The sequence below is a fragment of the Panthera pardus genome, unplaced genomic scaffold, assembly GCF_024362965.1.
Source record: "Panthera pardus isolate Hobbes unplaced genomic scaffold, ASM2436296v1 HiC_scaffold_22, whole genome shotgun sequence".
Classification (NCBI taxonomy): Eukaryota; Metazoa; Chordata; class Mammalia; order Carnivora; family Felidae; genus Panthera; species Panthera pardus.
In genome coordinates this window covers 23360964-23379054 of record NW_026526788.1, presented here as the reverse complement: position 1 = coordinate 23379054, position 18091 = coordinate 23360964, and the positions used below count along the sequence as shown (strand labels likewise).

The 18091-nt window shown below is 41.3% G+C and overlaps 1 protein-coding gene across 2 annotated transcripts in view; it reads right to left on the bottom strand.

The window, feature by feature from the left end:
* ARID5B (AT-rich interaction domain 5B) overlaps positions 1-18091 on the bottom strand; it is a 180479-nt gene that overhangs the window by 22133 nt on the left and 140255 nt on the right. For both annotated transcript variants that reach the window (XM_019444284.2, XM_019444285.2), the window contains 3 exons: positions 15365-15569; positions 13382-13434; positions 3605-3702 (listed from right to left, as the gene is read on the bottom strand). In XM_019444284.2, coding sequence (XP_019299829.1) covers positions 3605-3702; positions 13382-13434; positions 15365-15569 — 356 coding nt within the window. The remainder of the gene's footprint in view (positions 1-3604; positions 3703-13381; positions 13435-15364; positions 15570-18091) is intronic.

Here is an 18091-nt window from a genome sequence, read left to right as displayed (position 1 = left end):
ATGTTTGCCCACAAGACCCTGATCTTTTTCAACTTCTTGAACCTTCTTGAAAACGGTGGCCTTTCCCCAATCTAGACCTCTCTGTTCTGTGTTAGCATGCCTGTAATTAGCAAGAAGGAATGAAATCTGCCAAGTCCCTAAGCACAGTTGTGGCTGAGAGCTTCAGGCTCTTCTCTGACCCAAGCAGAACTGTTTCTAGTCACTGGACAGATCTCAGTGTCCTCTGCCTTTCTCCCGTAGAACCATTAAAGAGAATAAAGATGTAAGACATCTGGAGCAGTTGCCCCAGACCTTTCTGCCCACCACAACACACAGGAGCATGGGTGATTCCTTTCAGGATCATGAAAGTGGAGCCTCTTTTTTTTTTTTTTTTTTCCCAGAAAAAGTCAGTTATCTGAAAATTTTAGTGCTTCACTATTATTAATTACTAATCACTCAAGACACCCTTTTTGTATCTGATCACGACAATGTGAAAGGGGCCTAGATAGTGAAAGGATATCCAAGGAAGGATGCTAACCACCCTGGGATAAGGTTTCAGGCTCTGTGCAGAGCTTTCCATGTTGGGGGTCCCACTTGGCAGCTGACTATTGATTGTCTCAGCTCCAAACCTACTCTTCTGTGTTCTGGGACCGGAGTCCCGCCCATTACATGTCTCTTTTGTCAGTTGTCTTCCTTTTGGGGTTCTGCAAATGGGGCCATAGCAGGCCAGGGGAGGGGTGGAAGTCCCTCCTTCTTTCTAATTTGTTCGCTGCTCATTTCAGGGCCAACCCAACAGTGATGTAGCAGCAGCAGTTGGTTCCAGCCTCTAGCTTCTTTCGACAATCTCAGAACTATCACCCTCCATTTGCTCTGGGGCCCAGAACCAGCTAGGGAGCACTCCCTCCTCAGGTCTGAGCCTAGCTCCGCGATGCTCCACCTCTGAGCTCAACCACCAGCACTGGTTGGGAGCCTCCCCGGGGAGGAGGGATATTAACCCCAGCTCTGTGAGGCATACTCTCTAAACTTGTGGGTGGCAACAGCCTCTCCTCTAGGCCCCAGGGAACCTGTGGTTATTACCTCCGTGTTAACATACAGCTTCACAAAAACAGTGGTTTAAGCAAGTCTCTACATCAGTTCTCTTTGTTGAATACCTAGTGTGGTTTTTATTGTCCTTACTAGATCCTGACTGATAAGCACTGACCAAACAAATTCTCGATTTAGAAGAGTGAGTGACCTAGCATCTCAAAAGTATTTAATCCATTGGGACACCAAACCTTCATGAAACATCCCCTTTACTCCCAAGAATGAGGAGGGAAGAGAACTTTTTAAGAATGTTAAATAATGTTGTATAGTTGCTAAAGTGTAAAGTATCTCTCCTAGAATTTTCCAATTTGACTGACTGAAGGCATTTGGGATTTTACTACTGCGGATGAGGTATGTCATGCAACTAAGTACAGATCTTGGTATCTCATTTAAGATTGAGGCTATTTTTATCTACACCAGTACTTGAGTTAATTACACACACACACTCACTGTATTATCAGATCCAATCTTTTTTCCATCAAACCCAATCTGTTTTTTGATCATGTGATGCTTTGTAATACGTTTAATTTTCATCCTTAAAGTGAGTGAAACAGCTGAGATACACTCTTTTTGCCAATTTTAACTGCTGTCTGGTCCTTTACGTTTGATGGTTCAGGTGTTGGGAACATTTGCACATGGAGATATGGGAGGTTCACTATCAGAATAGAAGCCCTTTGAAAATACAGACGGTGTTTCTAATGAAAATGTTCTGATTAAAGCCTTGAATCATAAGTCAAAAATAAGTTGAATATGTTACCTTAAGTGCTCTTAACACAACACTCACCTGAGATATCTATGCTATTTTGTATTAGGGTTTCAGTGGTGTACCTGTTATGTACAGTGAGAATGTAGGCTGTTGTAGTAAATACTGAGAGAAGTAACACTCACATTTAAAAAACTGATGTAGCATACTAAAAAAAAAGGCTAGGAAGAGTAATAATTTGAATTCCTGTTACCATTTTAAAAAATCCTTGTGGACTGTAACAGCACGTAAGGCAATCCCTTAGGAATACTTCATGGGGATTTTTCCATGGGCTACTAAACCCAACCTAGTTTACTAGGTTATACCGACCAAAACATTCTAGGCTTCGTGGAATGGCTATACTAAAAGAGACTCTACGCTGAATGCAACACAGATAAAAATTTAATTGAACTAAAAAAAATATGACTAAGAGTTGATGCTCCAGATGACATTATATGAGGATGCATTTGTATGATCCGAAGGCAGGTGTTGGGCATCTGGGATGAAATTGGAATGGTAACTCACATGTAAAAGGCAACCATCACATTAGGCAGTTATGTTTTACCTTTCAAACTAGCAAGCTAACTGGCCTGTTTGTTCAGCTGTGTCTTGACTTCATTCCAACCATGACTGTTATTAAAACATATGCATTAAAACACACACACACACACACACACACACACACACACCCCTCTACTTGGATCTGAATTTGAAACCAGGTTGCTGAGTCAGTCAACATTTCAGCAGGGAAATGCCAGAGATAGAGAAGTTGGTGTGACTTTAACACATTAAGTATGGACTAGAAGCGCAGAACAAGGATAATGCATGAATTCACTAACAGATCTGCAATGCTGTGGACAACAACAGTCCTAATGCAAAGAGGAAACACTCTTGTGGATACAACCTTCATAGTAGGCTTATTTGGCATTACTTCTTGTTTGCATGATCATCACCTTCTGAGAGAAGCTAAAAGTGTTAGAAAACTGAGCCATGCACGGCTTGGCAAGAAAGGATTTTCTTGGTGAAAAGCATAGCTGTAGAAGAAAAATACCAACATGGGAAAAAAACAATGGATCTTATCTGGGACCAATTTTCTTATTAAAGAAATGCTTACTTTTCAATATTAACACATTCAACGTTAATACATTTCAATGTTAACACATTTACATGGCAACCTCATAGTAACACTGCAGACTTAGGATTTCCAGAAGTGGAAGGTTCTCACAGTAAATAAACCTACAGAAAACATACTGAGTAGTCTAGGCTTGTGTTGGGGGTGGTGGGGAAGGCATTGTCAAATAGGTGGTCACAGGATAAAACCAAACTAAAAGAACATCTAATTTTAGCCCCGGTAACCAGAGAGAGCCATGTCCCTTAAAAAACCCCAAGGCGGTATGCAAGGTAAATGCCAGGGGATATTTTCTATTTCCAAAAAAGTCCTTTAGACTTCTCCTTATCCTTCACCAGAAGCTGCTTCCAATTAACACACTTTTAATTAAGCAAGGGCTTTCTAAGAAAGGGCTTTTTTTTAAGAGTAAAATTCATGGTATGTGAATTATATCTCAACTTTTATTTTTTTAATGTTTATTTTTGAGAGAGAGAGAAAGAGAGAGAGAGCATGCACGAGCGGGGAAGGGCAGAGAGGGAAACACAGAATCCGAAGCAGCTCCAGGCTCCGAGCTGTCAGCGCAGAGCCCGACGCGGGGCTCGAACTCTCAAAGTGCGAGATCATGACCTGAGCCAAAGTCGGGCGCTCAACCGACTGAGCCACCCAGACGCCCCCGAGAAGGGGCTTCTTACCTTTCATAATGTCTGCGGGTGCAAGTGGCGGCGCTGGTGCTGCCAGGATTACCGCCTAATTCATCATAAATATGTTTCCATTGACGCCGGGCTGTTATCTGAAAAAATGGCAATGGGAAATTCAATCTTCATCATAAGAGATTCACAGTTCCAGGATTCAATACATATGCAACAGGCAGAAGAGAACAGCCTGTTCTGGAAACCCAGAAACAGAGAAGTCCACATGAGTATATGGGGAGACTCGGGTTTTACAGTGAGATCTCTCCTTTAGCACTTTTCTTTATAATAAAAACGGAATTCTGCTTTGGGCTCTGTTTTGTCACCCTAAGGCATCTCCCTGGACATTTATGAAGCTAGTTCCCCCCGGGGTCCCAAACTCATACTCTGTTCCTTTATGTCAGTGTGAGGAAGCATACAAATAAAATGAGATTTCAGCTAAAATATCAGTTTAAGAGAACCAGAATTAACACCGGTTGCTTAAGGAGCAGGGAAACGGGTGCCCAAGGACGTAGGAAAAGAGGGAGAGTTTTCACTAAACGTGCTTTTGTATCTTCTGATTTCTGAACTGTGTGATGCATAGAATACTTCAAAAACTAAATAAAATTACTATGTAAATTAATTAAATTGACCCAATTGGTTGTGGGATTTGCAGTCATCTCAGGCTAAATGGTTATGCCAGCTCCTCCCACCACCCAAACAAAACCCAGATCTCCAACTGTGTATGTTGCGAGCTGTTTGTTTTTACTCACTTAGTTCAGGAAAATGGGATATCCATCAAGTCCTACGAAAACGAGCAAATTCCAAAGCTAAAACGCAAGCTCAGTCTACTGTTGAGTTGGGTGAATAAAACCAAACAGCTTGCAATATACTGATGGCATGCTATGGCCCTATTTCCTTTTTTTCTCTAATTTTATTTTTGTACATAAATTAAGACTTTACAAAATAGCAGATGCATGATCTGGCAAATGATTAATTTGGGGAAACCACGTCATTTACTAACATCCGAGCAAGTCTAGTATTTCCTTGAAACCAGGAGACAGAATGCATTCTGAGGTCCTTGTGGATGTTTCCAAACAGAGTTACAGGAAAACGCTGTTATTGGAACGTGCAGGGGGCAGGGCGCTGCACAGGTGCCAGTGGCACTGGATACAATCAGAGTAGGAGGCTTCTTTTGGAAAATAACCGCAAAGCTGCCAGCGGAGTTCAGTTAGGGGCTGAAGGCAGCAATCCGAGGGAAAAAAAAATCTCAGCTCGCAAACAGGGGCTCGTAATTGTAATGGAAGGAGGAGGGGTGGTTAAATATTATAGGGTAAATGGCACCTTTTCCATCTCAAGTAAAGACCCCTTTATTTCCCTAAACCCTGCTTGACAGGCCCGGGTAGGACCTCGAGACCATGGGAGCTTTGCATTGTTCAGCTTCCCACGAAGCATGCTTGAACCAAGTTGTGTCCATAGTCCTCTGTAGACAGAACCACCCTTTACATCTACTAGCAGGTATGGCTAAAAATAAAATCTTCCTTTATTTATAGCTTGCTTTAGATTATAATAAATGGTTTCAAGCCCCTTTCAAAACACTCAGAATATGTGTTTTAGTAATCATTTTACATTTAATTACAATCTCCCCCAATCTTTTTAATAATACCATCTCAGGCTGGTCTGTTTGAGACCTGTTGAGACCTCCCCTCCCATGTGTCCATGTTATTCCTCCAAGCCCTTAAGATACTGAGGCCCCTTGAAACACACCTCTGTATTCCCCCACCCCTGCCTCAGATGGGGTGGGGAGCCCAGCAAGGCCAGAAGACAGCCTATGTAAGTCCCTGCAATCACTTCAGAGGAAACCATCGCTCTTGTCATCCTTTATCTCTTCTATGCACTCTATTTCATATATTTTTTGAAAATGTATTTATTTTGAGAGAGCGCGTGAGTGCAAGTGGGGGAGGGGCAGAGAGAGGAAGAGAGAAAATCTGATGCAGACTCTGCACTGTCAGCACAGAGACCAACATAGGGCTTGGTCCCACAAACCACGAGATCATGACCTCATGAGCCCAAATCAAGAGTCAGATGCCCAACTAACTTGGGTCACTCAGGCTCCCCTCTACTTCATATTTTATAAAGAGTTTTCACATGCTTGATTATCACTTCATCCTCCCATCAGCCTGTGAGGTAGATTAGAGGAATCTCATCACAGATGAAGGAAGCAAGACACAGAGAGGTTGCATGACTTGGCCAAGGACACACAGCAGTAGAATGGCAATGCCAGAACTCATAGCTTAGGATCCCAAGAGCAGACTCCTTTCATGACATCAAAACAGTGTCCACATCAGATTGAGCTGGTGAATAGCCCATGTGTGTAGCAAGGTGATAATACAGAACTCTGGGGACCTTTTGCTTCAAGTGAGGCAGAGGACTGTGGAAATCATAGCTTCTGCTACAAGTTGTCAACTATAAGCTGTGGGTCTCTTACTAGGGGGGAGATAGTGCAGCAAAGAGGTCAGCAGGGATCTAAGGGGATGGGTTAGGTTAACAGTGCTCTGAGATTTTACTCTCAGTAAGTAAAACTATGGTTCCTCTGACCCTGCTCACGTGTGTCTCTAGTTAGAACAGAGGTTCTATATGTCCACCACTGAATCACAGATAACTCTCAATTATATTGGAATCCTTCTACTTACTCCCCCAGGCACCAGACATTTCTTGGACATCTCCCATTGGTTGAGTACTGTGCTAGCAGCTGGGACAAAACAATGAAAACCAGACCCAACACCCAACATGACCATATCCTAGTGTCTGTGTGTGTGTGGGGGGGTGGGGGGTGGGGGGTGGGGAGGCATAAAAAAAATAAAGAAGGGACGTAATAGATAAGCAAAATAATACAGGTTGTGAAAAATGTAATGAACAGGAGACCACTGGTGATGGGATATTTAATGTGTGGAAAGTGACCATGCCTCCCTCCCACAACCTATCATCTAGACTAGGGAGTAGTACCCTGTTCAACCCTTGCCTATCACAGAAATGACTGACTTCTTTAAGAATAAATAATGAATTATCAAAAGGAAAAAACAATCTTCCTCATACTAGGATTGAAACCGGCAGCAGGAGGCCAGCATCAGGTCCCATTTGGCATTATAAGTATGTGTGGCTGGCCAGGGGTCTGTGTTAGCCCCTGCTGTAGCAGGTGCTGGTGTTTAAATACAGTTTTTACAAGTGAAAGTTCATCTGGAGCAAAGACAAGGGCTGGGCCTTCCAGGAAGTGGTCCCTGTTTACCAAGCTTCCACAGGCCGGCCTGGATGAATCAGACCATTTTGAGATATTTTCTTTCCACAGGAAAGTCATAAAATGTGCTCTTTCCAACTGCTAAATGATTTTATGCTTTTAAGTGCACAGTGCTCCTGGGTACACATCTCCATTTTTTGTGTCCAGATGCGCTTTTAATTCAAATGCTGCCCATGGGCTTTAAAGCAAGAAATGTCTAAACCTTCCCATTGTCTAAACCCACAGTGGGTCCCAACGCCCTATAAGGAGAGAGGAAAGGACACGAGAGCCCCGCCTGGCCCAGCCACCGGGCATCAGGCTCCCACCTGTACAAACCTGCCTCCCGTGAGAGTCTGTGTTCATCATGCCGAAGTGTGCATTTGCTTAGGGTTGTTATTCTGTTGTCCAGAATGTGTGTTAGCTTTAAAACCCCATTTGGGCAAAACCAGTGTCTGCCTAGTAGTCCCCAGCCCCACTCAGCTGGGAAGTTTGATACCGCCATGGGGTGAGCTTGACTAACGCTTTCATTAAGCCGAGGCCTCCTGGTTATGTACACGTTTCAAACTGACCTCATATTATTTTAGGTTTTTAAGGATGCAAAGGACTTCTGGCTCTTTGTTTCCTCAAGAAAATGGTCAAATTTTCTCAAGCAATGATTTCTCTTAGCTTGTGCTTCTCCTGTGATCTCCTTCAAGATCCTCATTTAAATGTTAGGGATTCATGACATCAACCCATCATCTACTGCTTGTCATTTTAGGGCCCTGTGCCAGGTACAGAAAAGCATAGAGGTAGAAGGTAGAAGGTGGAGGGTGGAGGGTGGGGAGATACCATGAAAATAAAGAGAAGTTGCTGCTATCAAGGGTTCATGATTTAGCAGGAAGCATAACCCCATACAATTAACCATAAAGCAAGATGAAAAACCGAACAGACCACACCCAAGTAAAACAAACCAATGTAGGTATCCGAGAGACTTGATCTCGCTTTGAAGACACTTGACAGTTACTTCTTTCCCCAGTGTGGGGAAGACCCAAGAAACTATGAAAAGCTCTATACCTATTATGTTCATTAAGTTTCATTGCTTCTAAATATAGTCGTTTTCAAACTGTTCTTTAGAAGCCAAACTATGTTAGAGGTGGCTTGAAACCAGCTTTCTAAATGCTCACCTCTGCCAAGAAAACAGGTCCAGAGAGTGGGAAAGGAATCTTCCCCTTCTCTACTTTCCTGGATGGACATAGGAAAATATCCTGTCACTTCAAAACAAAACAAAACAAAACAAAACAACAAAAAAAACGGGGAAACTATTTTAACCCAAGGCACAGTCCTGGGGCTTTGGTTTCTCTAACCTTTGAGGTTGCAGGGATGAAATCATCTTGGAGTTTTTGTGGCTTGGTTAGGAAACAGCAATCAGAAATCTTGCAGGACTCGAGTGTGTCCAGGGCTTAAGAACGTAGGAGATGTGAACTCAAGAGGCACACTGGCCTGCGTGCAGTGTTACCCAGGCAGCTCTGAGAAACAGCCTCTTTCTCGGGACACCTTGAGGGCGGACTGAATTCAAGGAAGATGACTTTTTTTTCCTGGTAGTACTCCAGGAACTGGAGCCTTTCAAAACTACATGACATCATCTTTGGCCTCGAGAATTTTGAATTAAGCAAGAGGCTTTGTCCGTCCAGAGTACTAGGGTTAGATTCAGAGGGTGTCTTGAAATGATGTCAAAGCCGGAATCTGGTGTCAAAGCCTAATCCTTCCAGCAAGGAGACACGTGGCTTCTTCTTCCAGATGAGAAATAATGGTCCTGTCTCACCCGTGGGGAGAGGCGGAGCTGCTGACATTCTTAGAAGGCACCCCTTGCATGGTCTTTTGCATCTAGAATAAGATTTTCTCAAGACCCATTTCCCTACTCTACCTTCTCTCCAAATATTGCCTCTGGTTCACCTTCAAGTGGTTAGCCAAATGAAAATCACTTTAGCAAACTACCCTCAACACACCGCATCCTGGTAATACCCCAAGCTACTCTTCAAGCTTTAATTGCTTCACCAGACACTGAAGTGAAGACCTCTTTAGTTTAGCTCATCAGTGTGGCTCTATTCCGTTCTGCCTCCTCAACTGTAGGTGACCCATATTCTAAAATGTATGGAAGGATGCATGATTGTAAAGGAAAGGATCCTCATTGCCAACCGATCAAAATGCCAGGATATTGTTTTTTAGGGAATCAAATTCATTCATTACATTTATGATCTCGACCTAAGGAGGCACAGACACAAAATCCATTTCCAGCAAAGACAGAGGAGGCCAAGAGAACTGAATATAGCCATTAGTCGAATGCTTATAAAGGCTTAAAATAAAACCTTTGCTCCTCTTTCTTTTTTTTAATTCAATTTGAGGGTTATGAAGGACTGAAATGAAATAATCCATAATCCGCAATTCAAACCAGAAGGTTTGGAATAGTTTATAACCACAAACAAAAACAAGCCAATTAAGATGGCCTCTTTTTATAACCAGAAGGAATTCCAGAGAGATGTCTTTATCCAATCACAAGTTAACAGCAGGAGAGATACATCCACAAGTTTTAAACTTGCAGTTTTTTTACTGTTACCGAATGTTTACATCATGCAGACTTCTTGACCCATCTCCTAAGTTCACACATTTTTCTCAAGACGCAGATAAAATCTCAGCTAATAGTGTGTCCGGTTAGGCTCAGGTTAGTTACAAAGAACTCACTGTAAGATGCTACCAGTGAAGGTAGGTTATTAGATGCTTTTCCCAAAATATCACTGGAAATATGGAGAAAGCATTGTACACATACCTAAGAGACTGCTGAGGATGGAAGATATAAACACTGGTCATTTATATATGAAGGATGGTCTTTCCTTTCAGTGTTGCTATGGAGCTTGAGGCAATTGTGCACAAAATTCTCAGCAAGTCAGAATTTGAAGAAATCCATAATGACCCCATGCAACTCATTTCACCTCTCTGTGCCTCAGTTTCCTCATTTATAAAACGAGGGTGTGGGCTGGAGCAGGGCAAGTATCTTTCTCTGCACAAAGGCCTATTTGCAAAAAATAAAAATGTTCTGACACTGGGCTTTCCTGCATTCAAAATGAAAATGGCTTATCAAGTCCCAATGTAGCTAGATTACCACTTTACCAAATGGAAAAACCTTTGCTGGAAAGTTTGTGCTGCTTGGGAGCCAAAGGGATGTTAATACTCCAGCTTGCTTCTTTAGTAATGGTGTGAAGACAACTTTCTAATCTTTGATACTTGACTTAGATGGGGCCACATTTTGAAGCTGGGAGTCATGAGGGCTATTAGGCTAAGTGGGAATAATCTGTTACCATTAGCTTTGAATTAACATCCCCTGGACAGCTTATAAAAAAGGCTTCTTGGGTTCTTAGGCCCAGGGCCCACCACAGAGTTAATATCTCAGTGTGGAGGTCTAGACAGCTACGTATGCTTTAAAGTTCCCTTTGAAAATTTGAGCCCCAGTCCTTGAATAGCCTTTGGGAACCACAGATCTAGAAGATTCCAAGATCTCCTCTGAGCTCTAATGACAAGTCTACACTTGCATCTGATATCAGATAATCTCACAGATAAATGTCTTTCAGTAACACAGTGATGACAATTTAAGTCCTCAGACTGGATCTTACTCATACGTCTGCTGGACTGATGTCAAAACTGAATCCTCACTGAACATCTCATTTTGTTTATTGGCCCAATTCTACCAATAGAAAAGTGTATTCTGTACTTAGGTTCAAAAGCTTCAATGGAGCAAGGGAGTTGCAAACTTCAGTGCCTACAGGCACAACAAGGTAGCATAAGGCATTAAAAAAATAAAAAGGAAAGGAAGGAAATAAGGAAGGAAGGAGGGAAGGGAGGAAGGACAAATCCTACCAAACTGGCTTCATCCAGTTGATGACCCTGGATGTAGATTTTAGAGTAAGAGGGCTAAGTAGATTCACCGTCTCAGATGTGATGTTAGAGCTGGGGGTGAAGAATGGCAAGGGCCCAACGAACAATGAGAGAGTTGATGGGTAAATAGGGAAGGAGGAAGGGAGCGATTCCAGAAGTTGCCAGTCCCCTCTGTGGCTTGGTGGAAGAGGCTCGAAGCTCATGACCACATGAAAAGCAGATGCCGATCTGGTCTCCCATGTGCCCCCACCCCAGCCTTTCTCTCCTGCACTCCACCTACATAGAGTGAAGGCACAGCACATGGCAAAAGGGAATGCTTAGCTTGTTATAAATTTTCTATGCATTGCCTTCCATCCCTCCCCTCGCCCCCAGCCTACAGAATCATCCCAGGGCCTACCATCCCAAAGCCTTTTCTCACTGGGCTGCATCCTCTCTGGACTCCCCTTCAAGGTCACTTGTCCCAGCCACCTGGTCACTCTAAGTTATTCAGACTCTCCATGTCCAACATTATTCCACCTCCACACTTTCTTCCCCCGTTTGGCTTTCTCTTCCTGCAAGACCATGATCATTCACGTCTGAATTCTATCTATTCTCCAAAATTCTGCTCGAATGACATGAGAGTCACAAGCCTTCCTTCCCTCATTTCTAAATGAAATAGTACTTTACTTGAACAGGGAATGGACCTTTTTCCACTTGTCTTTTCATTATAATTACTGCCTCACCTGGATGGTAAACAACTAGAAACACTGGGGTAGATATTTTTGCATCTTCTAGAGTGTGTAGCACAATGCCTCCAATATGTACGACTTAATAAGTATGTGCTCTGGTGATGTGCTGATTGCGTGGCCATTCATTATTTCCCTCATTCAACAAAAGAGAAGATACTGTGTGTTCAATATACTGCAAATGCCCTGAAACTAATCAGAAGTTTCTTTTGTGTATTCTATACCAACTTGCCGTTGCATGGCAAAAAATAGATCCTTGTGAAGATACAGAAGATACAAAAGCAGGAAAAACTGATTCTGTGAAATTTGTTGGCACTCTCCCTATCAGCAGGCAACAACAAATTTCTGGGTTTAAAAAGACATTTCATAATATTGTGCAGTATCATGTAACTTATCTACAGTTCATAAAAATGTGTATTCCTATTCTTAACATCAAGAGTTAGGCTTAAAAATCTAAGCTATGGGGCTGACTCCTGAATTCATGAGACTAAGTTATTTTTTTTTTCACATGGACAAAAGCTATAATTAGCTTAAGATTTTGCAAAACTGTGAGCCACAGTGGCAAGGAGTCAACCTCTTTGTCCTATCAACAGACCCAACCAAGTGAAAAATTTCATTATTTATTTTGTACAGTGGGTGCTTGATAAAACAAATATTGTAAGGAAATTCATGTCTATGAAATGCACATCTTATATGTGCTTCATATGAGCATTTTCTTTCTTTATAAACTTTATTTCTTTATAAACTGGTACTAGTACCTCCCATGTATTAAATGAATATTTTTACACACACACTGACTCACATCTTAAGAGTTTTTAGTCAGAATTCACAGCAGGGATTTCTACAGTAAATACCAGATTATCCGAATCACATCATGCCTGCCATCTTTTCCCGTTCCAACCCCATGACATCAAACCATTATATTAGTTTGTGGAGTAATATGCTCTATCTGGCAAGACACACTAGTTATTATGGTGGGGCTAAAATGAATTTCATTTTCTTGACTTTGTGTCTCTTATTGTCATTTTACTAAGATACAGAGATATCCCAGGTTACCTCGTGAGGAGAGAAAAAAAAAAAAATTTCTTATTCGATTGCAGAAGAAACTGCACAACTTAATCTGATCATTGTGTGGAGGAGACAATATTTCCAATGACGACATCTTCCTATGTCAATTGATTTTATTACAGATATCATCTCTGCGTGCTCTGTTAATACAGCTCTTTCTTCTTTCAAGATTTTAATCTTAGTTTGTTGCTCTCACATTTTATTGGTTCAAAATACAGGCTGTAAAATCCGTGGCCATCAAATTTTCCTGTGGGCTAAAAATAACCCGTTCCTGTCAGTTAGAATTAGCTGATAAAGAGTGTCAGAGCCTGTTCTGAATAAGTTTGATAACTTCCTGTTTATGCGGCACTGACCCTTGTCTAATAAAGCTTCTTTGCCCTAGAATAAGAGGAGATTCTGCTGTCTTCTATTCCTTAATGGCCAATACTGATTACTTTTGAAAGCCTTTAATACATTTCCCATATTAGACATGAACAGATGTCAGGTATGTTGCCAAGGGAAATTTCTTTTATGCAATCTTGGCTTGTTGTACAATAATAGCCCTTTCTCAACATGGGAAAAAATTACAGACCCAACTAATTTCCCTGACAGGGGGAGAGTTACATATGTTTTCCACTTGTAGTTTTTACGACAAGTTTACAATTTTGCCAAACCTGGAACTAATTGGGATCGTTTCCAAAAGCGGCCCAATAAACCCCCAAAAGTGTGGAGCCATTTGAAAAGGCAGTCAATGACGGTTTACTCTTGCATTTTCTCCATTTTGGTCAAAGGAGGGGTGGGGGGAGTTAGGTTGCAAAATTATTTCATTTAAGTTGCTTAAACACTTACTGTTTCATATCCTCCCAGTTTTTGAGCAGCTTGAAACATAGTCCAAAGGTTAACTGTTAGAGGGACAATAAGTATTTAGATAAGCATTGCATTAACATATTTCCAAGAAACGTCAATTAAAACATTTTGTTTTGTTCTGATTTCAATGAGAAAGAGAAAAAAAAATACGAGTACCCCAGAGAGCTAAGTTCTTAGGCAACAATTTGCCAAAGGGCATTCAACACCAGGATATATTATTACCACTTAAAATATTTCTTAAGAAACAGTCGCAAATATGGAAATGGTTCTACTTTGAGGATAAAGGACAACACAGTTTTAGTCCTGTGGCCATCAGCCGACCAAGGGAAGCTAGGTTATGGTGTCCTTGGGAAAAGTGTGGCATTTCAAAATTAGGGTTGGTCTCATTCAACCCTTAGAAAGAAGCCATTGATTAAATGGTAATATATAATGCTTCCTTCAGACAAGACCTTTGCATAATGAAGAAATAACAGCCACTTTCATACATGATTATGTTTTCAATAGAATGTCTGAAGGCAGCACTCCATTAAGAACTCATACAGTATTTCACTAACGCGTGGTGCCTTGTAACGAGTAGGAAAACAAATATTTCACCCTAGAAGTAGCAGTGATAGAACACATCCAAGGGAAGGAAGATCCTCATTCACAGAAGAATGGAGTCCTTAGTTCTAGTCCCCTAACTTGTCTGTGTGATGTTACACATACATACTTTGTTAAAACAGATTTCTCTTTGCAGGTTTGCATACGTTTACGCTGTTAAACGACTGTGCCCAACTGCTGGCAATCCTGTTTGTTTGTCCCAGACACCATGGAATGGGACTGCTATGGATTTGACTCTTTTACAAGAGGGGAAAATTGAATTTCAAGTAATTCCTTGGTAAGGGAAATGGAGAATAAAATTAAAATTAAAAAAAGAAAAGGCTCTTTGACACAACACGTTGGAAAAGCCTCACTGAACCTTGTACTATTTCAAAGCTATCGAGAGCCCTGCTTCGGCCTTGATTTAATCTGAACCAATGCATAATGCAACAAAGCTGTTCATAGTACATTAATTTTACTTCTATTTCAAGCAACCAGTTTTCAGACAAACATTGTAATCATTCGTAGTTATATAAGTTTATAATGGCTGCGAGTGCTCTCTTGCAATCAGTGCCAACTGCTATTAGGTATGTAAATTGTTATGTAAAACATACAGGTTTGACATTCTTCATCAAAATGACACATGGTTTTAATCTAGGAAGATACGTTTGGAGAAAATACGATTTCAAGCCAGGGGCTCATTGCTTTGTGTGCCACAAAATCCAGACAGAGGCAAAATATATATTCAGTTGTGAAATCAGGACCGGATCTGGGTTCCTTCTCTTTTTCTATGGAATTCTGCTCAGCTATGAGTTTCCTTTTCTACTTAAAAATTTATTACGATGCTTAAAATGTGCATGTCAAAGTAGTTCAAAATCGGGCTTTCGGTTCAAATCTGTGTCTTTCATGTTTCCTCTGAAGTCAGGTTTTTGTTATCCCTTAACAAATTTGGGGCTTAGGAAATATGTTTTCTCTTTCTGGTTGTTTTGTCCACCTTTAAATGTCCTCCTCTTAAAAGCTGTCTTTTCACAGGCAACATCTGTGCCCGATAAAGCGACGTCATATTATTATCTCAGAAGAAAGGCGTGACAGACACTCAAGATTGACAAAACAGAAAATGAGAAACTTTCAACATGTCTATTTCCAGTCATAATCAGTGGATTCAAGCCTATAAATATCTCACTGCAACTGCCCCAGAAGGGAACAATGTAGCGGAAAGAGGCAGGGAGAAACATTCCTGGCCTGGATGATTTGTAGATTTAGTATAAACACAGAGAGCATCATCCCCAGATTAGGATTTCGACATAATCCTGAGTCGAAACTGTTTTCCAGTTTAAAGCATACGAGTAGTGTTGATATTTCAGAGATGAAAACAAGCATACTTACTCTGTTTAAAACCTAAATAGGGTATTCGCTCTATTGGCGTCTTCCTTTCTTTCATGTATTTATAAAGTGCCACCAGGAAAGCCTGTTCATCTGCCCTGCACTCTTCACCAATGGCAACCTTTGGTTTTTCTTCATTTGAGACTTTTTTACAGTTATTATGGTTATTCTTCGGCTTGGACAAGGCTGACCTGGCCTCACATTTCACCTGGAAAAGGGGGGGAAAATATGCCACATCAAATCAAGTACAGCCTCGGGATGCTTACAAAGACACAGCTTGCACTGTGTGGGAAGGGTGAACCAGTAAATTATCCTTGTCCTGAAGTAGCTTTTTAAAGGCAACACTGCATATGAATGGTCTCACACCACGGGGTAGTAAATTTCTGTAAAGGGCCAGGTAGTAAATAGTGCAGGCTTTTGGGCCAGAGAGTCTCTGTTGGAACTACTCAACTCTAGCACAAAAGCAGTCACGGACATATAAACTAATGCGTATGGCTGTGTTCCAATAAAACTTTATTTATAGAAACATGTGGTAAGGGGGCCGTGGTCTGCCCAACTGTGCCAACCTCTGTTAGAGTCCTTACAAGTATGTTGATACGATTCCAGAAACAGTGTTTGCATCTGGCTGGACCATTCTTTTGCCTCCTTATACACTTTATTTTCTCAAGGGGCATCAGCTGTTAATGTCATTGAACAAAACGTGTCTTTTTAATATATAGTCCCGTATTTTGCACTTTGTATCAACGTGAAGTGTATTACTTCTTCATAGTAAACTTATCTTGTTGCTACTGTTTCCAGCAACCTGAAAAAACGTCACCACCAGCGGATGTCGGCATCAGGAACACCAGCAAAGTCTCTACTGTCTGTCACCTGAGGGTGATGCCTTACTGATGCACCCTCAGTAGGTAACAAAAGGTCCCACTCTTTAATGAGGGCTTCTTGTTTTTCAGTCAGCTCTGAGAATGCTGAAGATGCTAACTTGGCAAAGGCAAGAGTAGAGGTCAGCTAAAAACCAAAGAAGAGTAAGTGGAAAGAGCCATGATTAGAAAATAAATGGCAGTAAATGTGCCAGATGTTCTTGCTTCCACACTCTAGGGCAAATATGGAACTCGGCAACCTGAGTGGCTAACCTAAGGTCCCCTCCCCACCGCCATGTTCTACAAGAGGCCTCTGATGGGTGTTAAATATAACGCTAAGTTGCTGAGCTATTTTAATTGTAAAAAGGGGAAGTACAAAGGGTCAGACTTTGAGTTCAAATGTGCCCATGGGGAATGTGTACAGTTCGATATTCTTCACATCTCCAGATCTCACATCGGAGAGAAGAGGGCTGGGGAATTGTTATGAACAAAAATGTCCCACATATTTGACATTGTTTTCCATTTCAGATTTTTGAGCCTTCTTTTTCTTCCCCTTCAGAGTCTCCTTCCCAGGCATTAAGAATATAAAAGCCTATGCTCATCTATAAAAGGGGATGGCGTCCTCCTGTGCACAGGGGTTTTCTTCACGTTGTTCTCTTAAGGGAATATGCGAGGTTAATATCTTCAGACTGGTTCTGGAAAAAATAAAACTTCCTGTACAACTCATTCGACTGGGCCCCTAGATAAGATTATAATTTTTAAGGGGCTGGTGGAAATGGGATTAAAATGTTTTTCCACGTAGAATTTTTACCGACAGTATTTTCAAACCTTAGTACTTTGCCACATTATATTATGGCGAGCATCCTGTGAAAATTTATGTTGTCATCAGTTTTCACTGCCAAATTTTCGATGCAGTCTACAGTTCTGATGAAATCTATAATTTAATGGCTTTTTGAAATCATAAAATCATTCCAGTTTTTATCTGGATTGCCCCGGGCCTTTTGCGAGTGGGTACTATGTAGCCAGGCTCCATTCTAAGCCCTTTTTAGGTATTATTTCATTTTATGCCCATAATTCTAATGAGGCACGTTGTTATTCTCCTTTTAGAGATGAGGGGACTGAGGTACAGAGGTGATGAGTAACAGGTACAAGATCATGTCCAAGTTAGTAAGTGGTGAGTTTGGGATTGAGCTCTAGGGCCTGTGGTATCAAACACTATGATTTACTGACACTCATAAAAAAAATTAAATCGATAGTCAAAACGCACTTGCAATTAAAAGCATATCTTAATAGTGGGTGTTACAAAACATACAGCTTAGAAATATGATCTAGCAAATGAGGAACAAAAGATGAAACTAGATGGTTTCCAAAGTATGAAACCAAAGGGCTCCGTTCCTTCTATTGTATATCAAGCAAAGGGAAGGAAACTAGTATCCACTGAGCCCTGGCAGTGAGCTGGATACAGTGCTGTGGTCTCACACAGTCTCCTGAATGTTCGTTCGTAACAATCAGAAATAACAATCATAGATTGGCTCCATTTTACAGTTGAGGAAAATGAAGCTCGGTGAGGTTATGTATTTTGTTACTGGGCGCATGGGGGGCAGAACTCTGGGTATGGACTCAGGTCTGCTTCACTCCAAATCCCAGTTTTGCCCAAACAGGAGTAGATACAAGATTTGCATATAAAACAGGCTGAGTCTTAACTGTGAAGCAATAATGGGCCATATATATATATATATATATATATATATATATATATACACATATATATATATATATGTAATAAGATCAGAAGCACCACTATTAAGGGATTAAGGGAGTATGAGGTTTCCCTCTGTGTCTAGATGGCCACCTAACCTTGTGCCTCAACTGT